The 24,028-nt window shown below is 33.8% G+C and overlaps 2 protein-coding genes across 2 annotated transcripts; one reads left to right on the forward strand and one right to left on the reverse strand.

Annotated features, from left to right (window-relative positions):
* Positions 1 to 320: 320 nt before the first annotated feature.
* On the reverse strand, positions 321 to 1,024 carry LOC113724213 (eukaryotic translation initiation factor 1A-like). Its single transcript, XM_072048715.1, has one exon. The coding sequence runs from the start codon at positions 903 to 905 to the stop codon at positions 474 to 476; it is 432 nt and encodes a 143-aa protein (XP_071904816.1). The 5' UTR covers positions 906 to 1,024; the 3' UTR covers positions 321 to 473.
* Positions 1,025 to 3,646: 2,622 nt separating this feature from the next.
* Positions 3,647 to 8,722, forward strand: LOC113724498 (protein GAMETE CELL DEFECTIVE 1, mitochondrial-like). Its single transcript, XM_072073344.1, has 3 exons — positions 3,647 to 4,692; positions 7,300 to 7,489; positions 8,117 to 8,722. The coding sequence occupies exons 1-3, from the start codon at positions 3,959 to 3,961 to the stop codon at positions 8,333 to 8,335; spliced, it is 1,143 nt and encodes a 380-aa protein (XP_071929445.1). The 5' UTR covers positions 3,647 to 3,958; the 3' UTR covers positions 8,336 to 8,722.
* The last annotated feature ends 15,306 nt before the right edge of the window (positions 8,723 to 24,028 follow it).

Raw genomic sequence — 24,028 nt, forward strand, 5'->3', positions numbered from 1 at the left:
CCAAGCTAACAATGTTCCTAAGATTTTTTTCAAGATCACAAGAAATAAAACAAAAAAAAAAGGTTAATGCAAGAGGGATGTGAAAAGCATTGCATCCTATGTTTGCTTTCCTGTATTATTCTGGAAAGCAAGCAAGGCTATGTATGTTCTTTTGTGTTGCTCAACTACCTGGTTCAAAAGGGTATTCAGTTTGGTTGTAGTCAATGAAAGTTAACAGGACATCAGAATTGGAAACTTCTGAACCTTTTGAATATCAATTGAATAATTCCATTTGTTGAACGTCCCAACGAAAAAGAAGAAGAAGAAGAAGAAGAAGAACATCAGTTCAAACAACAACACCCTTGAACTATGACAAACGTTAATCTAAAACATTCCAAGGGGTAAAGTTCCAAAAATCAAGAACGAAATCGAAACAACATTGAAGTTGAACGTATTGAAGTTGAACTTAATAACATGATTCAGAAGTTATATATCTAGATTCGATCGATGTCCTCATCCTCAAAATCAACATAATCATCAAAACCACCATCATCATCCTCTGGGTCCATTACGCTTTCATTGACTCGAATGCTTTCAGGCAACTCTTCATATTGCTGCAACCTCCTTGCCTCGTCGGCCATGTACTTGAGGATCACGTCAGCCTTATCGTCCTGGTACTCGCGAAGGCCAACGAGGATAATGTCTCCGGCAGCAATCCAAACCTTCTTGTGCATCTTTCCTCGGATGTGGCAAAGCCGTTTGGTGCCGTCAATGCACATGGCTTCACAACGGCCGTTGCCGAGCATCCTTATCACCTGAGCATATTCTTGGCCGTCTTCCTTGTATACAAGCTCTCTCTTCTCATCGTCCGCTTCGTTCTTTCCTCTTTTCTTATTTTTCCCTCCTTTTCCCTTGTTCTTCGGCATCTTCTTCCTGCCTCTTCCTTCTTGTAAAGTTCTAGTTTTTCCTTTGAAAACCTTCTTCCTCTAAAACCCTAGAGATAGATAAAAGCTATCCTTTTTTTAATAGTTGAAGATTACAGTTTTTATTTCTCGATGTGTTGGTGTGAGTATTTATTTTGACTTTTACGTTATAGAATAGAAATAGGAAAACTTTTGGCTTTTTTTTTTTTTTTTAGTGAATGGCTAAAAAGGTCACTAAACTATATTAAGTATGGCACCGATCAATCATCAAACTTTTGTATGGTCACAAAGGTCACTAAACTAGTAAAAACGAGTCATAGACGTCATTTTGTCAAATTCTACTAATAAAATAATCGGTAAATAATTGAAATTTAACGATCTTTTTAACAAAATGACCATTGAAAACTGGTTATTTTACGGATAGAATTTGACAAAATGATCTTGTTGGCCCGTTTTTGCCAGTTTGGTGACCTTTGTGGCCCCAAAAAAAGTTTGGTGACCAACCCGTGCAATATTAAATAGTTAAGTAATATTTTTGGCTATTTACTCTTTTTTGTGGGTAAGAATAAAGTCTTGGTGGATTCAACTCGAATCACTACCACAAACTAGAACATGTCTCTGGGGGCGAGATTCTTAAATATTACCCACCAATATAATTTTCACATTCTCACATCAGCAACAGCAGCAGTAGGACCCTTTTTTGGTAAAAATAAAGTTTAGGTAGTTTCAATTTCAATCACTAATCACTACCACGACCCAGAACATACCTATGGGATGAGAAATTTTTACAAATCGTCTACTGACACTCTTACATATCACTCACCAACACAGTTCTCACATTGATAGCGGAACCTTTTTTGTTTTTGATAGAAATTAAGTTATCATCCACCAACATAGTCCTGACATCAATAACAGAATTTGAACAAAAGACGAGGAAGTGGCACGTCCTTGTTAACTAAGCCAACTTGTGTTCGCCTTCGTCTACTCTGTGCCTTCTTTTTCATTCTTTCTAGCCCTAAGTTTTGCAGGCACTATCATCGTGCTCAATCCCTATTTTTCTACCGGCAGGAACAGAGGCCGTGGAGAACCTGGAGTATTAAAATGAGAAGTAGAATTTTTGCTTCTTCGATTTCATCAATGCCCTTCTACAATTGTGGATTGAGGACAAAACTAACAACTTGTCAGCGGAGCGACAATCCGAAAAGAAGGTTTCTTGGCTGCTCTTCGTGGCCAGCAAGAACTCTTTGTGCCATGAACATACTTCTCAAAATCTGATGTTAACGAATTTCTGCAAAATGGCGCTGTTTTATTAGAGTTCCGACAGGTGCAAGTATTTTGAATGGGTTGATGGGGAAATTTGTCCAAGAGGAAGGGTTCTTATACATGGTATATTGAAAAAGGTGAATAAGCTGGAAGAAACAGTTGAAAAGTTGCGAAAAGGGGAGAAATTTTTCATCAGCATTATCGTGGTCTTGGGGTGGCATTGTTGGTTCTGAGTTAAAAGGAAAACAAGCGAAACAAATGCAAAAGGGGGCCAGCTGCTACTGAGTCTGGTGTGAAATCTTGTTAAATTTTTTAGACAATCTGTTTTGTTAGAATACCGGTTGGATAAACGTAGACTGAAGTAGCATAAACAAATGGTCCTACTGAGTTGGCCGCCATAAACAAAAGTCATCCAAAGGCAACAATGAGCTAATCCCTGTTTTACATATTGTACTGTTCAAGATGATTGCATGTTAAGGCAAAGGTTAAAAAATAAAGCCATCATCTTCATGAGCAGCAAGAGTCATACCGGCTTCTCTTTTTCCCTTCTATGCAGATGAACTAGTAGCATCCATTTTTTACTTAATAGCAACATTGACATGCATAAGAACATCTCTAATGTTGAAGGGCATCTGCAACTTTTCCTTATTTGCGGGGCAAGGTTTGCTGATGCATTTAACTTGAGATTTTGACAGGTCAAACACTTCATACATATCAACTTTACCAATGGTTTAGTACCCCAGCATAAGCTGGATATCAGTGCTTGGGTATGAAAACTATATCCATGAATCTGAGTTCAAAATGCACGGATCCACTTTTGCCAATCTTCTAGCCCGCCGATTGTCTGGTTGATAACAGTGAGAATAGCTGAAAAATTCTTCGTTGCTAAAGAAGGAGAAAAGAATGAAAAAGTGTCTGGATAGCAAATTATTCTAAATAATATTTTACTTGCATTATAAACACATTTCCAAATCAACTTTTTTTTATTCTTAACTAATATTTTTATCTTACATACATCATATCACAAAAAGTGTTATATTAATTATTTCAAATAATACTCTATCCAAACTTTCCCCCTTTTTTTTTGTTACAACAAGCTATACTAACGGAGCGTGCTTCTCACGTGACCACTTCCCATAGAATTTCATGAGTTTTTTATCAATTGTCCCAAATTGATCGAAATCGACAATGTTCGAGAAATAAATGTGTTTTTGGTGAAAGTGAAACTTTGAGGATGAAATTGATCGATCATCCAATCATTAGGAACAAAAAGTGCATTTTTTTCCTAGAGGTGGCATCCCACCCTACCCCCGTACATAGGGTTTGCATTTAAAAACATTTATGAACTTCAACTCCATTTTTTGTTTTGCTTGTATAATGTGCAGGTCGATGAGAATAGCTTAATGGGGCTGTACTTTTCGGGCTGATGATGCATGGAGGATTTCCTCTACTTAATCATCAAGTAGACCAGAAATATTCCCATTCACCAACCGCCTAAAGCGCCACTATTTCAAAGCCTTCACAGCACGCCTTCAGCCTCAATTGTAACATTTTCCAAACCCCCCAAAAAAAAAAAATGACCCCGTCAAAAGCGCCACTTTAGAACACGCCTTAACAATAACACCAAAAAAAAAACCCTTTGAATCAAAACCTTCACACACTCCGCCATTCCTCTGCAATACCCAAACCCCACTGTCCTCTCCTTCTCCCAGCTGATTCTGACTCACTGAGTTTAACCGAGTTCACCGGGTTTGCAGCCGTTCCAAACCTCCAATTTCACGAGGAAGGAAAAGATGCGAGCTATCCATCGATTCGTGTCGCGTTTCTCCATTAACCGTTGTTCCAAAAATCAACCCACATTCAAAACCCGTATTCCTTTCTCTCTTTCCGAAAAACCCTTCTCTTCAAACCCTCCTTCGAATAACGATAAAAGTACGACTTCCGGTTTGGGCAGCAGCTTCGGCGTTCCTTCCGGCGATGGCGGCGGCGGCGGCAGCAGCGACAACTTGGGGTGGGATAACCCAAGTTCTTCCTCATGGTCTACTGGCCTGACCAAAGAACACTTTGACGGCGAAGTAGTCGGACAGCAGGTGAGCCCTGGATTGGGCCCGAACCCGGCTCGGCCAGAAGGTGGAATGGGAGTTGGAGGCAGTGGTATGGGGCAGGCGCGGTGGACGGATGAGGAGATGATGCGCATTAGGAGGTTACAGGCCGAGAATAGGAAAAGCAGAGCGTTTGTGGAAGGATGGAAGAACAGGATGGTGGAGATGAGTGTCCTGATGAAGCAAGTGAGAGAGCCTGGGGCTCGAGGATCATATTTGAAGGACTCGGAGAAGGCTGAGATGTATCGGAAACATAAGGAGAATCCCGAGGTATATTCGGTGGAGAGGCTTGCCAAGGACTACAGGGTTATGAGGCAAAGGGTCCATGCGATTTTATGGCTGAAAGAAGAGGAGGAAGAGGAAGAGAAGAAGTTAGGCCACAAGTTGGACGATTCGGTTGAGCTTTTGTTGGATGCATGCCCCGAGTAAGTTAATTACTTTTCATCAGAAATTTCGTAGGAAAAGTAGTCTTTTTATTGATTAATGATGCTATTAATTGGTTTCGAGAATGTTGAGTTCTACTATGAAATGCTTTGTTGTAACAGTTAGTTTTTTGAGGGGCTTCTACCCAGGACAAGCAATTAGAGGCCTTGTTAATGGCAATTGGAAGAGACTCTCCTGCTGCTAATGCAACTAGGAATTGACACCTTATTATCCTAATTTCTAGTGCCACTTAATTAGGCTATGCATCCTGTTCTGTATTCTTTCTTTCTAACAATGTTGGAGATTCTGTTGTCATATATTGCTTAGTGTTATGTCATTTATGTGAATTTGGAAGTAGTTTTCTACCATATACAAGGTGTTTTTAGGAAGAGGAGAAGCTATCACCCTATAGTGTTTACTTTATAAGGTTTGAAGTTCTGTGTTTAGATGGTTGATGTTTTGTCTATCATAATAGTTATCTTACTATTGGGTAATAGTTGAGGCTCAGATGTTTGGTTGGAGTTTTGATCTCTATGTTACTGAGGTTGAAGTTTTTTTGGTCATTTTTGGTCATTTCTTGCTTAATATGCTTTGAATTGGGAAGCAGATTCCAGTGCTGGATATAATGTATTTAGGATGAGAAGATATTAAATTATAATATTTTGATATGTGCGCCTTTGTATAGGTGAAATTAGGTAGCAGCAATTGAATCTTCTTTCTCCTGAATAATGAGCAGTTGGTTTTTGATGGTTCGAGTTGATTAACATTCTTTTAAGAAAATAATGAATGTGTGTGTTAGCAGTTTGCTGCTTGATACTTCTACTTATCAATGTTAGTGAACATTAATTTGCAAGTGGGCCTTCAAAATTTGGAGTGCCATGTTGGATTTAAATCATAGGGAACATTCTAAAATAGGAGATAATTCCCATGCGGTTAAACTTTTTTTTGTGCCATATTATTTGGAGGAAGGATTGGTCTGGTGTGTTCTTACAGAGTCAGAGTTGTCTGGAATGTGCTCAAAAACTAGTTATTAATATTCTGTGTGAACTCTGATTCTTGATGTCAATATTTACTGGCTTTGTGTATTCTAATTTTCTGTGTGAACTCTGGAATGGGCCCAAACCCAACACGGCCCAAAGATTCCTCAGATTGTTTCACTTCCCTGTTTCTTAATGCCATCTTGTGGACTCACATAATTGTCCAACTTTTAGTTGCTTCTTCAGCCATTGGCTGATCTCTGCATAGTTTGCGCTGGTCCTGTCTCTCTGTATTCCTTAGGTTTGATTCGTATTTTGAATTACATCTCACTGTTAGTGAAACTTTTGAACTGTTATGTCTTTGTTATTAACTTTCTATTGTAAATGGGCTTCTGTTCACACAGTTTGACTCCAAGCAATAAGGGAACCAGGCTTCCTTAACTTGACACTGAGATGCTACATGCATTATGAATTTGGATGCTTATTGACTCTGTGAAATGGGAAATGTGGATATGTTTGTTTGGTGTATTTTATTTTTCTCTCTTCGCATACTTTACTTTGCTTCAGATGATCAATGTTGCTTGCATTCCGATGTTTAACTTGCACATTGATTTTCTTGAGGTGCATCATGCACTGTATTGTTTCCGATGCTTGTGTCAAAACTAATGTTAACTGATCCCTATTTTTATCTCATAACAAAATTTTGAAAAGTTATAGAGCTTGCATCTATTCGACTGTCTCGTGTATTTTTCCTCTTTGGTTGTGAAATGGTGCCAACTTTGATTGATCATAGCTGATGAATGACGTCAATAGATTTATCAGTTCATGAGTAATTTTACCTTAACATCTGAGGCTGATATGGTTCTCAGCTCAGATAAACCTAAAAAGGCACAAGATACTGTAATCTAGGTTCATTTGTATGACGGTAAGGAGGAATGTTCCTTGTCATCTTGCTGACAAGAAGTTCAACTTGGTTATATTTTCCATCGTACAATTGTTTTTTGCAAGTCTAAATGATCTATTCTGAGTCAACTATTTACTTTGCCTGTCCTAAATATCGAGTTTGTAACTGCACCTGTTCGGGATTAGAAAAGTCATTTAATAAGTTTGTGGTATGTTTTCTGTTCTTATGTGTTAGTTCTGAAGCTGCTAACCATTAAGCTTCCATGTTTTGCATAAATTTTGTCTGCAGAAGCCTCTGATATCCATGAAAATTCTGGCAGAAGTTCGAAGGCTAGAGTTCCTGAAAGTTATACAATTCAGTGGTTTACGTTTTCAAACAATTATCTATAGGATCTTGCTGCTGAGTTTGGTGGATGTTACATTGTTTGGACTGCATGTTATAACATATTTCTGTTGGACTTCACTGTAACCAACTGTTAGTCCCACCTGTACTCCCATGTGTTCACAACTTATGTGCTCTGTTGTGCTAATATAAATTTCTTTATGACACTGGTTTTTTAGTTATTTACTTGACATTGTTTACTGCATGATCATCTTTGCCACCAATTCAACATTCCATGTAAAGATAACTTTTTCTTTGTGGTGTAGTGTGTGATTTCTCTTTATGAAACTGACATGGTTGGCTATCTGTTTTCTTGTTTCCCTAATTCAGAGTTTATGGTTCTGCAGATTTTTCAATTCTCATGATAGGGAGTTTCATGTTGCATCTCTTCCTTACAAGCCAGACTTCAAAGTGTTGCCTGAAGGTTGGGATGGCACAACTCGGGACCCTGATGAGGTCCATTATGAAATATCCATGAAGGAAGACGAGATGCTATATCAAGAGTTTCTCCAGAGATTTAACTTCAACAAAATGAAGGTAAGCTTGTAACCTGGTCATCTACCTTGGTAATGGGATACTAGTGCCTGTGATAAAATGAAAAGAAAGGAAAGAGATGTTTTCTGGTCTTGATAGTTGTCAGTTGGACGTACCAGAAAGCGAAAGAAGACATTGAAATGGAGGAAATTAGCAAGTCTATGAAACTGTATGCACATTGGAATGAATCTGCGGTTGCTCATCTTGAAGATGAGTCATGATTGCTTGATCCTTTTGAAGGACCATGCTTTTATTCACTCTTCTTATTCTGCAAGTCTGCATTTCAATCTTAAAATTTTCATTACCTAGAGATTCCTCTTTAAAAGGATCTAAAGTTTGTACTGATTCTGGTTAATGATTTTTTTTTTCTTACCAAGTCTGGGTTATTAAGAGAAATTATATAGGTTTGAATCCAGTTTGAATTTGTAGGAAATCAGTAGTAACGCCTAATAGGTGGGAGAACTACAAGAATAACGTTTGCTTAGGGGTAATTTGAAGGGAATAACAGTGACTTCTAACAGTTTAGAAAAGATTATCTTGTCAGTGCAGCTTCAAGCATGCATTCTTCTACACTTGTAGTTGATAAATTTCGAATTTTTTCGAGTAATTTATTTTGCTTGGATTTTGCAGATGGCTAAGCAGGTGAAATGCCACAAGTATAGCCGGAGGCGGCCATCTGAAGGATGGAACTACACAGTTGAGAAACTAGGTCCACGGGGCAAGCGGGGAAATGGGGGTGGCTGGAAATTTGTCAGCACCCCAGACGGTTCCACCAGACCTCTAAATGAGTACGAAAAGATGTTTGTGAGGAGAGAGACTCCTCGCAGACGTAGAAGAATTCTTCCGTGATATTGGTTGCAGATGAATGCGAAGTCATCTGGTGATTTCAGGAAGCTTAGTTAGTTAATGAGGATGTTCTGGATATGTTCTTTTCTTTATTCATCTTCTCCTGAATTTTGTACCAGCTCATGGAAGCTAATCATGTTTGCCACTGCAATCTCTTTGTAGATTATCCTTTCATTCTGCTATACTAGTGACTGAGAGAGCTGTACAGTGGAAAACAGCATGACATGAGCTCCGCTTTCTCTCTATTTTTTATTGTAACTCATAGTCATTACCTAACAATTTAGCAGTCCATTTCTGTTGCATGGGAGTAGATATCCTCTGATCCAGCGAGCACTTGAGGTTTTGGTGATCAGTTTTAATGACTAAATGCCTGCCTATCATTTCTTGTTCTCCAATTTTGCACACCACACGCTACTGCTAGCATTTTCCTTACATACAAAAACATCCCTTGATGTTTATGGGCCAAAATTCCTTCTGAAATGAGCACGTGGCTTGGAATTCCAGGAAATTCATTGATACAATTGATGGAGAAGCCTGTACAAGTTCCTAATCTCTAATTCCAGGAATAACAGTGATGAAGAATACTCCTACAAGAAATGAGAAAATTGTATTGAAATAATGAAATTGAGAAAAAAAAAAAAAAAAAGAATGCAAGGGAAGATGGACCTTTCCAGACTGGTATCTGCCCTTCCTTTTTAGTTCCCACTTATTACATCAAGAACCCCAGTACCTAACTGACGAGCAGTTATCAGAATAAAAAAAAAGTACAACCCTTGAAGCTATAGCAAAGGTGGTTATATGAATCATAGGTGCATCAGATAGATATCTATTTGGGATTTCATTCCATGTTTTCATTCGGTTAACGTACTCCGAAATTCAGCTGGTCTAAATTAGTTGATTGGAACCAGGCTTGACGTTGCAAAATCTAATGCAGCTCGATCTTCGTTTTGGTTTATTCTAACTACTGATCAACTATGCTACTCTCTTTGGAATTGCATGCCTGTCTTGGTTCCTGTTTGATAAAAAAGCCAATTTATTGACAAATTTCCCACCAGGATGAAGTGAATATATCCATTAAATTTTTTAGTATGTTTAGAGAAGCCTCTGAATTAAAGGAAAAACTTGTGTGATGCCTTGGAGTCACTTAATCTTGGTCCACGCGGAGTCACTTAAGTTAGATGCAACTTTTGGAGGAATATGAATTAAATCAAGAGTACTGTTAGTGTACATTTTTTTTTTAACACTAGCAGGATTAGCTCATGTTACATAACGTGAAATCAAATTTTAAATTTAAATCATACACATATGACATACATCTATAGTTGCTATGGTAAGAAAATCACGAAATCATGCACACGTGACATACATCCATAGTTGCTAGAGTAAGAAAATCACTACTATGTCCATGCATCATGTACATGTAACATATATTCATAACTACTAGAGTAAAAAAATCACGAGATTATGCATATCTGACATATATCCATAACTGTTAGAGTAAAAAAACCACTACACTATTAGTGCACTATGCACATGTAACATACATCCATAGTTGATAGAGCAAAAAAATCACTACATGTGCATGTAACATATATTCATAGCTACTAGAGTAAAAAAATTACTATACTGTCATTGCATCATGCGCATGTAGTCGCTATAGTAAAAAAATCACAGGTAAGAAAATCACTATACGGTTAGTGTATAAAAACGCACATGTAGTCGCTATAGTAAGAAAATCACCACACTATTAGTGTATAAAAAATTAATCGCTATAGTTAGAAAATCACTGTTAGTGTACAAATTTTTTTTACACTAACAGGATTAGTTCATGTTACATAACGTGAATTTAAATTTGAAATTTAAATCATGCATATATGACATATATTCATAGTTGTTATAGTAAGAAAATCATGAAATCATGCACATGTGACATACATCCATAGGTGCTAGAGTAAGAAAATCACCAGACTATCCGTGCATCATGCACATGTAATATACATCCATAACTATCAGAGTAATAAAATCACTACACCATTACCGGCTGATACCAAGAACCAAAATGGCTGGTTCTGTTAATATTTGGTCACTACACAAGTTAATATTTGGGCAATGTTCATGGAATATAAAAAATCATGAATGATCAAATGGTCTGTATAGAAAAGCTTTGATACCAGAACCAGCCCAGGCATGAACAGAAAATTAAGAAGGAAATAAATAATTGAAATCAGGCGTGTTGAAAGAAAATGAAGAGAGGGTTTTGAACTTACTTGTAATTAAAGTTCTTGACTAGTCTTGAATTTAGGAATTAGGTGAGCATGGGGCTTGGAAGCGAATGTGAATGAAAGCTTTTGATCTTCTTGGAGGCTAGGAGAATGTTTACAATAAGGAAGGCTCAGATCACATAGATTGATCGATGCCTGTCTTTTGAAATTCTACATCTATTTATACATGAATTTAAATGCTCATTTCATTTGAATCTTATCTTCGTAATTTTGAAATCTTTATCTGATTGGATGGAGCTATCTGTAGCTTTTGAAATGTTGCCAACAATCCTTTTGGCTTTTAATAGTCATACGGATCTTGTGCGCATGGCCCACCAAAAGGGTCAGATGTTTGAGTGGGTGATGACGAAGATTCCTCTGCTGTAGTAGATCCAGCTGTTGTGGGTCCTTGATCTGAAATTCCTTTGTCTTCTTTCATTTGTTCCTTAAAATAATTCAGATATTCTTGAAGCATATCCGAATTTGTCATCATTTTTTAAAGAAGAAAATCTTGCGCCGGATTTGCTGCTTCCGTCACTTTTCCTTTTGAAGAGGTGTTTGGCCTTTGAATACTTGAAGAGGCAGCGGGCTTTTGAAGCGGACTTTTTTCTTTTGTTTGAACTGTCACTAATTGCTGCATGGTCCATTTGAGTTTTTCGCCTGTTTGAAGAAATTTGAGTACTGTCTCTTGGGAGCATATTTCTTGTTTGAATTCATCCCACCATTTAACTTTTAATTCTCGAACCAAAGACATTGGTAATGGTGCTTCTAAATCTTGCATAATTTTGAAACTCCAGCAAAATATCTAGGGTACTTTGAATTCTGTGTGAAATAATATTGAACGAGTATATTCTTCTCCTTGAATCTTTTTGTAATAAGTCTGAAATTCCATTACCACTTTTGGAGGATATATCTCCTGTTGAGGTTCATAATATCTCCACCAATGATAGAACCAAATTGAAAAATCCTTTGGGCAATGTTCATGGAATATAAAAAATCATGAATGATCAAATGGTCTGAATAGAAAAGCTCTATACCAAGCCTGTTTGTAATCCTGATATATGAATCCTTCTGGAATCCTCCGTACTGAAAAATTCTTTTTTGAATAAATAGAGGCCCATTCTCCCAGGGAGCAAACCTTTTAAATTATACATTTGCAATGGGCTATTTCTTTTGGATTTGAAGGATTGGGTTTTGCAATAATTTCAACTGATCCAGTGTCAACTAGAATCAGTTCATAATAAGATTGATTTTTGAGGGAGTCGTCAGGACACCAATAGCATCCTTCTGGGAAAATCCTCTGAGTAAGTGTTTTAAGTGTAGCATAGGTAGGTACTTCTTTGAATTTAGTTAGAGTAATATGTTGAATCAAGAATTTTATAATGTAAGGAGATTTTTCTTTTGCAATTGGGGTTTGTGGTGCTTTTGAAGAGTTGGATGGATTTTGAGCTGCTTGAACATAAGATAAAACTGGGAAATCTTGAAATAAACTATATCTATTTGAAGTAGGGACCTTACTTTGAGACATTTCATAATCCTTTGAAGTGCGAGCCATATCTACAAAATTAAAGTCAATAAATAATTTTGTTGAGTTTCTCTCGAAAGTGTTGAATTTGTTGGTCATAATATTGAATCTCTTCCTGAAGATGACCGGCTTTTTTGAGGACATCTTTGAAAATAATATTGGAATTAATTTGTCTTTTGAGAAGAAATGTTTTTTCTTTTGGAGTCTGAACAGACCAAAAACTAGGTCTAATATAAACTGGGGAATGATTTTGAATTTGATGATGAGGAATAGGCTGAATTTCTCCTTGTGGATTTTTAATATAATAAGTATGATATCTATTGGAAATATTTTTATTTTTTCTTTGAAGAATAGGGTCGTCCCTTTCTCTTCGTAATCTTCGAATGTATTCTTTGTGTGACTCACAATCCATTCCCTTGAAGAAATTCGCGAGTAAGAAAATCTGGTAATGAATTATTTTCACCTTTAATATATTCAATTTCAAAATCAAAAACAGATAAAATAGCTTGCCATCTAGCAAATATTTGTTTTGAAACAAGATTTTTAACATCTTTTTGTAAAACTTCTTTTGCTGATTTGCAATCAACTCTTAATAAAAAAGTTTTATTTATCAAATCATCTTGAAATTTGGAAATACATAATACAATGGCTAAAATTTCTTTTTTCATAGTAGAATATTTTTGCTGTGTGATATTCCATGCTCGTGAATGGAATCTTACTAATTGTTCCTGTGAATCTTCTGCTTTTTGTTTGAGTATGCCACCATATCCCTTTTCGGAGACATTTGTTTCTACTATCATTTTAGCATTAGGTTTTGGAATACCTAAACAGGGTAATTCTATAATCTTAACTTTTAAATATCTTATTTTTTGGGTATGTTCTTCTGTCCAGGGAGAGGGATCCTTTCGTAATCTCTGGAATAATATTCTACATTCTGTTCTAAGATTTGAAAAGAAATCTGCTACATAATTTAAACATTCTAAAAATCTTTGTAATTGATTTTTATCTTTAATTTCATTTGAAAATTTACTTGTAAATTCTAGAGCTCTTGTAATAGGTTTAATAGTTCCTTTGGTTATATTATGTCCTAAAAATCTTATTTCTGTTTGAAATAAATTTCATTTTTGGTGCTGATAATACTAATCCATTTTTCCTTACTATATTTAGAAATATTTTAATATGTTTAAAATGTTGTTCTATTGAATTTGAATATATTAGAACATCATCAATAGAAACTATGATGAATTCACTGTGATTATGAAATATGTCATTCATTATATTTTGAAATTCTGATGGAGCATTTTTTAATCCAAATGACATAACTACCCATTCATAATGTCCAAATGGTGTAGTGAATGCAGTTTTATATCTATCTTTTTCTGCTATAATAATTTGCCAATATCCTGATTTTAAATCAAATTTTGAAAATATTTTTGCATTAAATAATTTATTTAATATATCTCTCTTATTTGGAATTGGATATCTAATCCATTGTAACATTTTATTTAATGGTTTATAATTAATAACTAGTTTTAGAACTCCTCTTTCTTTTTCAACTTGATTCATTACATAAAAAGTTGCACAACTCCAAGGTGATTTTGAATGAGTTATTAATTTCTTTTCTAATAAAGTTTGTATTTTTTTTTACAAAATTCTAAATATTCTTTATTCATTTGAATAGGTCTAGCTTTAGTAGGAATATCCCTATCTGAATATCCTTTTTCATAGGGTAATTCTACTATATGTTTTTTCCTTTCCCAAAAAGCATTTGGAATGTCTGCACATATTTCTGTTTTAATTAATTCCTCTATTTTATTAATTTCTTGTTTAACTTTAGGATTTTATAATTGTCCTTCAATTCTTATATATTTTTGTAAATTTTTTAACTCAGATATGTATTTCTTTTTGCATTAAATAGCATTGATAGTTTGATATATAGAGGATGTTTGTAATGTTCTTATTTCTTTTTGTTTTATAGGACTTATAAATGGAAATATTATTTCTTTTCCCATTATATTAATACTTAATCCTATACTACTTACATTGAATGGATATATTTGAGTAAAGAATGGAATTCCTAGAATCATATCAGTTGTTAAGTTTTCTACTATGTGAAATCTATGTTTTATGCAATAATTGTTATTACATATAATTCCATTTTTTAATTTATATTTTACTATTAATGGTTGTCCATTAGCTGCATATAGTTCTTCATTGGTTTTTTCTAAATATTCTAATGGAATTATTCCTCTTTTAATACAACTTGTATCTGCTCTACTGTCGAATAAAGTTATTAATGTTTCTTGAAAATTTAATACTTTAACTGTAACTAATCCATACAATTTTTGATAATTTATTTTATCAATGATATTTACATAATCTTTTTCTTTGTTTTCAGTTCTGTCTTCTATGGGGTTATGAATTGGTTCTATTGGTATTTTTGAACTTGAGGCTAATTGACTTCGTAATATAGTAATCTTAGTTTCTAAACTTAAATCTTTTGTATATAATTCTAATATTTCTTTTTGTAGAACTTTTACCTGTTGTTTTAATTCATTGATTTCCTTTTGTAAAGAATGAGTTGTATCTTTTTTAATTATTCCTTCTATAGGATATTTATCCAATAATCTAGAAATGCTAAAGGGTTCAGTTATTTTTGGATTTTTTTCTTGTGCTAATATTATCCCTTTTAATTTTTCTAAATACGTTTTCCTTATTTCTATATTATCTATTTTCTCGATTAGATCTAATAAAAATTCTTTATCTTCCTTTGTAGTTATAACATTTATATATTTTTTATCCTTGCAATTACATTCATCTGAACTTATTTCTTTATCATCATTGTAATCTTCAGATCCATTGGATATATATTCTTCCTCTTTCTCATTTATCATAATTGCTAATATTTTCTCCTTTAATTCTGAATCATTTGAAAATATTTCATTTATCTTTTGCTTTACTTTGCAATTGTTAGCTTTATGTCCTAATCTTCTGCATTTCCAGCAAGTAATATTTCTATTATTTTGAAATCTTTTCTTAAATTTCTTATAATAGGGTTCATGGGAAATCCTAGAAGGTTGTCTTCTCCCTTTTTTAATATAATCAGATTTTTTGTAAGATTTTCTTTTTAATGCAGAAGGTGATCTAATACCTTGAATACCAAAAGCTTCACAAAATGATCCTACTTCTTGTTTTTGTGATCCATACTTCTGTTGTATTTTTAATTCTGTGCATAATGCTAATCCTTCTTTTTTAATAAATCCTAATAATTGTCCCATAGTGACTCCTTCTAATGATAATATATCTGTACCCATTTCTTTTTGTAAATTAGTCATAATTCTTTGAGAAAATAAAGTTGGTAGTCCAGTGATAAATTTTTCTTTCCACAATGACATATTACAATCAGGTCTTCTTAATACATGTGTTAAAAATATATCTTTGTACCATCTGTAATCTGTAAGAGTTGGACATCTTAAATTGGTTAAAAACATTTTATTAGAGTGTAATTCTTCTTTTGGATTACCTACAAAATACATTGCAATTGTTACTATTAAGAATTCTGCTGCATCTGATTTGGTAGTGATGTTACCTTGCTCATCTTCAACTTCTATAGTGTGATTTAATATTGCAGTTTTGCTTTTTAATGTTAATGCATTATCCCACCAATTTTTTAATTGGCCTGTGAACCCTAATATTAATATTGTTGCAATTGATTTTTCATCTGCATATCTTACTTTATATGCTAATCTTGCCATTCTCATTTCTTGTAATGTATTTAATATCTCATATTCTGTTTTGCCATCTATATTCCATTCATATAATGATTTTCCATCATATTTACTGGTGTGAAAATTTGATCTTTCTTCATATTGAATATCTGGAAGTGTAGGTCTTGTATAATAATTTCTAGTGTCTATCATTTTCCAATTTTTATAGTTTCTTTGGGGTTTTTTATATTTTTTTCTAGAAATTTTATTTATAGTATTATCAAATTGTCCTTCAACTACATCTATTAACTTATTGTTTTGTTCTTCTTCTTCGATGTCTGAAAATTCTTCTGGAGTGGTTGTTTCTTCAGAATCCGAAATTTCTTTAATTTTTCCTTCTTCTAATGTTTGAATTCTTGATGTACTAGGGTCTGTAATTGTTAAGCTTCTTTGAATTCTTCCTAATATTTGTGCTTGTACTAATTCTTCTTCTTGTTTATATTGCAGGCTTCTAGGTTGGAAATGTGGTGCTGAAATATCATTAGAAAATTTAAGTGTGGAAATTCCTGGAATAGCTTCTATCCTTTTTTTCCAATTTATTTCCTATTGTTTGGATTTTTGTATCTAAATATTCTACATTTTGGGATACCGAATGTAATAATTGATTTGTATAATTATTTTGATAATATACTTTTTTAATATCTTCATAAACTAATATTGCATTATCTTGTGCTTCTCTGCCTTTTTTAAATGGGGAGGCTGTGGTTAAATCATTAATTTTGATTTCTTGTAATGGAGAATGTATTGAAATAATTATAGTATTATCTGCTAATGTCCATTTTTTGTATAAACTAGTTTGAACATTTATAGTAGGGGTATTATATGGTGTATTAGTAATTTTATTTTTAATCATATAATATTCTATCCATTTGAAAAAATAAATTTCTAATTGTCTTTCTTCTACTTCTTTATACCATAATTCTTTTAATTTTTTCTGACATATTTGGTCTAATTTTGAAAACCATTCTCTATATTCATTATTTTCTTCATCAAGTATTTCTTCATCTAATTTATTAAAATCTATTTTTCTTTTTAAGTTTATCATATTAATTTCTCCTGCCATTTGTGAATGTGTGGGTGAATATTCACTTTTGTTTGTCTGTATTATTTTTGGAATAGGACTTTTAAACTTATAATTCGTATCTTGATTTTGAACTGGTTGAAAGGTTTCTGGAAAGCCTGTCATAGAATGCCTAGGAGGTTGTGTATATGAATAAGATTTATAAGAACTAGAGGGTCTTTCTCTAAATGAAGGAAATTGTAATGTTACCGTTCCATCTACTTCTTCAATAATTTGTTCTACTTCAGTTTGTTCTTTATTTCTAGGAATTTGTGGATTGGTTATTTAAAATTCTGGTGGAATAGTTATTTCATTCCATTTTAATTTTTTAGGAGTGAATACATTAGATTTTTCTGCTTGTAATTCTAATAAAATTGTTTCATCTTTTGAACTAGGTACCATTATACATTTTGGTGAAATTTGAGAGGATAATAGTTTAAAATATACTTTATATATTATAGCAAAATTTTTACAATTTTTATGAAATTCGTTTCCTTGTAAGTGAATATCTAAGACTAATGAATCCATTATTAATGGGTATGTCATGTCTAATGAATAGTTAGGTGCACAATTAAAATAAATAGGACCATTACATGTGTTAGTTTGAATTAATGCTAATAAAAAGCTTTTATATCTTTTAAGTCTTTTATCTCTTAATGCCATGAAAATTGGGGCATCAACCCCCATATGAACTAAGAGTTTTACGGCTACTTGTACCAAGCCTATATGAATATATCTATATCCATTAGTAATATATTTTTGTAATGATTGATCATTTAAAAAATGTATAGTTTGAAATTGTTCGTTTACAGATCGAGTCTCCTCATGTATTTTTATAGTCATTGCTACTTTGAAATCAAATAATCCTACTTTGTAAATTTCTTCAATTTTCTGTTCAGGTATAGTCCAATTTGAACTATCTATTTCCATCTTAACTTCATTACTTAATACCAAGTATGAATTCTTTGAATCAGATCTAGTCATCCATCGTTTTAACTTAGCTGCCATATTTGCTAATTTCTTCTATTCATCTATCCTATGGGAACACCAGAATCTTATGCCGGGAACACCAACTCTCTAGGCTTACCAACGGTCTCACTAAGTCTCAATGGCTTACCAACACAGCATAGAAAATAGTCAAAATATAGTATAAATAGTAACTGTAATTAAAACAATTTCTGACCAGGCTCTGATACCAGAACCAGCCCAGGCATAAACAGAAAATTAAGAAGGAAATAAATAATTGAAATCAGGCGTGTTGAAAGAAAATGAAGAGAGGGTTTTGAACTTACTTGTAATTAAAGTTCTTGACTAGTCTTGAATTTAGGAATTAGATGAGCATGGGGCTTGGAAGCGAATGTGAATGAAAGCTTTTGATCTTCTTGGAGACTAGGAGAATGTTTACAATAAGGAAGGCTCAGATCACATAGATTGATCGATGCCTGTCTTTTGAAATTCTACATCTATTTATACATGAATTTAAATGCTCATTTCATTTGAATCTTATCTTCTTATTTTCGTAATCTTGAAATCTTTATCTGATTGGATGGAGCTATCTGTAGATTTTGAAATGTTGCCAACAATCCTTTTGGCTTTTAGTAGTCATACGGATCTTGTGCGCATGGCTCACCAAAAGGGTCAGATGTTTGAGTGGGTGATGACGAAGATTCCTCTGCTGTAGTAGATCCAGCTGTTGTGGGTCCTTGATCTGAAATTCCTTTGTCTTCTTTTGTTTGTTCCTTAAAATAATTCAGATATTCTTGAAGCATATCCGAATTTGTCATCATTTTTTAAAGAAGAAAATCTTGAGCCGGATTTGCTGCTTCTGTCACTTTTCCTTTTGAAGAGGTGTTTGGCCTTTGAATACTTGAAGAGGCAGCGGGCTTTTGAAGCGGACTTTTTTCTTTTGTTTGAACTGTCACTAATTGCTGCATGGTCCATTTGAGTTTTTCCCCTGTTTGAAGAAATTTGAGTACTGTCTCTTGGGAGCATATTTCTTGTTTGAATTCATCCCACCATTTAACTTTTAATTCTCGAACCAAAGACATTGGTAATGGTGCTTCTAAATCTTGCATAATTTTGAAACTCCAGTAAAATATCCAGGGTACTTTGAATTCTGTGTGAAATAATATTGAACGAGTATATTCTTCTCCTTGAATCTTTTTGTAATAAGTCTAAAATCCCATTAACACTTTTGGAGGATATATCTCCTGTTGAGGTTCATAATATCTCTACCAATGATAGAACCAAATTGAAAAATCCTTTGGGCAATGTTTATGGAATATAAAAAATCATGAATGATTAAATGGTCTGTATAGAAAAGCTCTATACCAGGCCTGTTTGTAATCCTGATATGTGAATCCTTCTGGAATCCTCCGTACTGAAAAATTCTTTTTTGAATAAATAGAGGCCCATTCTCCTAGGGAGCAAACCTTTTTAATTATACATTTGCAATGGGCTATTTCTTTTGGATTTGAAATTACTATACTGTCAGTGCATCATGCGCATGTAGTCGCTATAGTAAAAAAAATCAAAGGTAAGAAAATCACTATACTGTTAGTATATAAAAACGCACATGTAGTCGCTATAGTAAGAAAATCACCACACTATTAGTGTATAAAAAATTAATTGCTATAATTAGAAAATCACTGTTAGTGTACAAATTTTTTTTACACTAACAGAATTAGTTCATTTTACATAATGTGAATTTAAATTTGAAATTTAAATCATGCATATATGACATATATTCATAGTTGTTATAGTAAGAAAATCATGAAATCATGCACATGTGACATACATCCATAGGTGCTAGAGTAAGAAAATCACCAGACTATCCGTGCATCATGCACATGTAATATACATCCATAACTATCAGAGTAATAAAATCACTACACCATTACCGGCTGATACCAAGAACCAAAATGGCTGGTTCTGTTAATATTTGGTCACTACACAAGTTAATATTTGGGCAATGTTCATGGAATATAAAAAATCATGAATGATCAAATGGTCTGTATAGAAAAGCTTTGATACCAGAACCAGCCCAGGCATGAACAGAAAATTAAGAAGGAAATAAATAATTGAAATCAGGCGTGTTGAAAGAAAATGAAGAGAGGGTTTTGAACTTACTTGTAATTAAAGTTCTTGACTAGTCTTGAATTTAGGAATTAGGTGAGCATGGGGCTTGGAAGCGAATGTGAATGAAAGCTTTTGATCTTCTTGGAGGCTAGGAGAAAGTTTACAATAAGGAAGGCTCAGATCACATAGATTGATCGATGCCTGTCTTTTGAAATTCTACATCTATTTATACATGAATTTAAATGCTCATTTCATTTGAATCTTATCTTCTTATCTTTTTATCTTCGTAATCTTGAAATCTTTATCTGATTGGATGGAGCTATCTGTAGATTTTGAAATGTTGCCAACAATCCTTTTGGCTTTTAGTAGTCATACGGATCTTGTGCGCATGGCCCACCAAAAGGGTCAGATGTTTGAGTGGGTGGTGACGAAGATTCCTCTGCTGTAGTAGATCCAGCTGTTGTGGGTCCTTGATCTGAAATTCCTTTGTCTTCTTTCGTTTGTTCCTTAAAATAATTCAGATATTCTTGAAGCATATCCGAATTTGTCATCATTTTTTAAAGAAGAAAATCTTGAGCCGGATTTGCTGCTTCCGTCACTTTTCCTTTTGAAGAGGTGTTTGGCCTTTGAATACTTGAAGAGGCAGCGGGCTTTTGAAGCGGACTTTTTTCTTTTGTTTGAACTGTCACTAATTGCTGCATGGTCCATTTGAGTTTTTCCCCTGTTTGAAGAAATTTGAGTACTGTCTCTTGGGAGCATATTTCTTGTTTGAATTCATCCCACCATTTAACTTTTAATTCTCGAACCAAAGACATTGGTAATGGTGCTTCTAAATCTTGCATAATTTTGAAACTCCAGTAAAATATCCAGGGTACTTTGAATTCTGTGTGAAATAATATTGAACGAGTATATTCTTCTCCTTGAATCTTTTTGTAATAAGTCTAAAATCCCATTAACACTTTTGGAGGATATATCTCCTGTTGAGGTTCATAATATCTCTACCAATGATAGAACCAAATTGAAAAATCCTTTGGGCAATGTTTATGGAATATAAAAAATCATGAATGATTAAATGGTCTGTATAGAAAAGCTCTATACCAGGCCTGTTTGTAATCCTGATATGTGAATCCTTCTGGAATCCTCCGTACTGAAAAATTCTTTTTTGAATAAATAGAGGCCCATTCTCCTAGGGAGCAAACCTTTTTAATTATACATTTGCAATGGGCTATTTCTTTTGGATTTGAAATTACTATACTGTCAGTGCATCATGCGCATGTAGTCGCTATAGTAAAAAAAATCAAAGGTAAGAAAATCACTATACTGTTAGTATATAAAAACGCACATGTAGTCGCTATAGTAAGAAAATCACCACACTATTAGTGTATAAAAAATTAATCGCTATAATTAGAAAATCACTGTTAGTGTACAAATTTTTTTTACACTAACAGAATTAGTTCATGTTACATAACGTGAATTTAAATTTGAAATTTAAATCATGCATATATGACATATATTCATAGTTGTTATAGTAAGAAAATCATGAAATCATGCACATGTGACATACATCCATAGGTGCTAGAGTAAGAAAATCACCAGACTATCCGTGCATCATGCACATGTAATATACATCCATAACTATCAGAGTAATAAAATCACTACACCATTACCGGCTGATACCAAGAACCAAAATGGCTGGTTCTGTTAATATTTGGTCACTACACAAGTTAATATTTGGGCAATGTTCATGGAATATAAAAAATCATGAATGATCAAATGGTCTGTATAGAAAAGCTTTGATACCAGAACCAGCCCAGGCATGAACAGAAAATTAAGAAGGAAATAAATAATTGAAATCAGGCGTGTTGAAAGAAAATGAAGAGAGGGTTTTGAACTTACTTGTAATTAAAGTTCTTGACTAGTCTTGAATTTAGGAATTAGGTGAGCATGGGGCTTGGAAGCGAATGTGAATGAAAGCTTTTGATCTTCTTGGAGGCTAGGAGAAAGTTTACAATAAGGAAGGCTCAGATCACATAGATTGATCGATGCCTGTCTTTTGAAATTCTACATCTATTTATACATGAATTTAAATGCTCATTTCATTTGAATCTTATCTTCGTAATTTTGAAATCTTTATCTGATTGGATGGAGCTATCTGTAGCTTTTGAAATGTTGCCAACAATCCTTTTGGCTTTTAATAGTCATACGGATCTTGTGCGCATGGCCCACCAAAAGGGTCAGATGTTTGAGTGGGTGATGACGAAGATTCCTCTGCTGTAGTAGATCCAGCTGTTGTGGGTCCTTGATCTGAAATTCCTTTGTCTTCTTTCATTTGTTCCTTAAAATAATTCAGATATTCTTGAAGCATATCCGAATTTGTCATCATTTTTTAAAGAAGAAAATCTTGCGCCGGATTTGCTGCTTCCGTCACTTTTCCTTTTGAAGAGGTGTTTGGCCTTTGAATACTTGAAGAGGCAGCGGGCTTTTGAAGCGGACTTTTTTCTTTTGTTTGAACTGTCACTAATTGCTGCATGGTCCATTTGAGTTTTTCGCCTGTTTGAAGAAATTTGAGTACTGTCTCTTGGGAGCATATTTCTTGTTTGAATTCATCCCACCATTTAACTTTTAATTCTCGAACCAAAGACATTGGTAATGGTGCTTCTAAATCTTGCATAATTTTGAAACTCCAGTAAAATATCCAGGGTACTTTGAATTCTGTGTGAAATAATATTGAACGAGTATATTCTTCTCCTTGAATCTTTTTGTAATAAGTCTAAAATCCCATTAACACTTTTGGAGGATATATCTCCTGTTGAGGTTCATAATATCTCTACCAATGATAGAACCAAATTGAAAAATCCTTTGGGCAATGTTTATGGAATATAAAAAATCATGAATGATTAAATGGTCTGTATAGAAAAGCTCTATACCAGGCCTGTTTGTAATCCTGATATGTGAATCCTTCTGGAATCCTCCGTACTGAAAAATTCTTTTTTGAATAAATAGAGGCCCATTCTCCTAGGGAGCAAACCTTTTTAATTATACATTTGCAATGGGCTATTTCTTTTGGATTTGAAATTACTATACTGTCAGTGCATCATGCGCATGTAGTCGCTATAGTAAAAAAAATCAAAGGTAAGAAAATCACTATACTGTTAGTATATAAAAACGCACATGTAGTCGCTATAGTAAGAAAATCACCACACTATTAGTGTATAAAAAATTAATCGCTATAATTAGAAAATCACTGTTAGTGTACAAATTTTTTTTACACTAACAGAATTAGTTCATGTTACATAACGTGAATTTAAATTTGAAATTTAAATCATGCATATATGACATATATTCATAGTTGTTATAGTAAGAAAATCATGAAATCATGCACATGTGACATACATCCATAGGTGCTAGAGTAAGAAAATCACCAGACTATCCGTGCATCATGCACATGTAATATACATCCATAACTATCAGAGTAATAAAATCACTACACCATTACCGGCTGATACCAAGAACCAAAATGGCTGGTTCTGTTAATATTTGGTCACTACACAAGTTAATATTTGGGCAATGTTCATGGAATATAAAAAATCATGAATGATCAAATGGTCTGTATAGAAAAGCTTTGATACCAGAACCAGCCCAGGCATGAACAGAAAATTAAGAAGGAAATAAATAATTGAAATCAGGCGTGTTGAAAGAAAATGAAGAGAGGGTTTTGAACTTACTTGTAATTAAAGTTCTTGACTAGTCTTGAATTTAGGAATTAGGTGAGCATGGGGCTTGGAAGCGAATGTGAATGAAAGCTTTTGATCTTCTTGGAGGCTAGGAGAAAGTTTACAATAAGGAAGGCTCAGATCACATAGATTGATCGATGCCTGTCTTTTGAAATTCTACATCTATTTATACATGAATTTAAATGCTCATTTCATTTGAATCTTATCTTCTTATCTTTTTATCTTCGTAATCTTGAAATCTTTATCTGATTGGATGGAGCTATCTGTAGAT

This window comes from Coffea arabica, chromosome 1c (genome assembly GCF_036785885.1).
Source record: "Coffea arabica cultivar ET-39 chromosome 1c, Coffea Arabica ET-39 HiFi, whole genome shotgun sequence".
Classification (NCBI taxonomy): Eukaryota; Viridiplantae; Streptophyta; class Magnoliopsida; order Gentianales; family Rubiaceae; genus Coffea; species Coffea arabica.

Bases quoted from the DNA above. Each gene is read 5' to 3' on its own strand.
- LOC113724213 (XM_072048715.1), bottom strand. From the start codon at position 905: ATGCCGAAGAACAAGGGAAAAGGAGGGAAAAATAAGAAAAGAGGAAAG.
- LOC113724498 (XM_072073344.1), top strand. From the start codon at position 3,959: ATGCGAGCTATCCATCGATTCGTGTCGCGTTTCTCCATTAACCGTTGT. The intron at 4,693-7,299 runs GTAAGTTAATTA...ATGGTTCTGCAG, and splicing joins TTGTTGGATGCATGCCCCGA to ATTTTTCAATTCTCATGATA. The intron at 7,490-8,116 runs GTAAGCTTGTAA...TGGATTTTGCAG, and splicing joins TTAACTTCAACAAAATGAAG to ATGGCTAAGCAGGTGAAATG.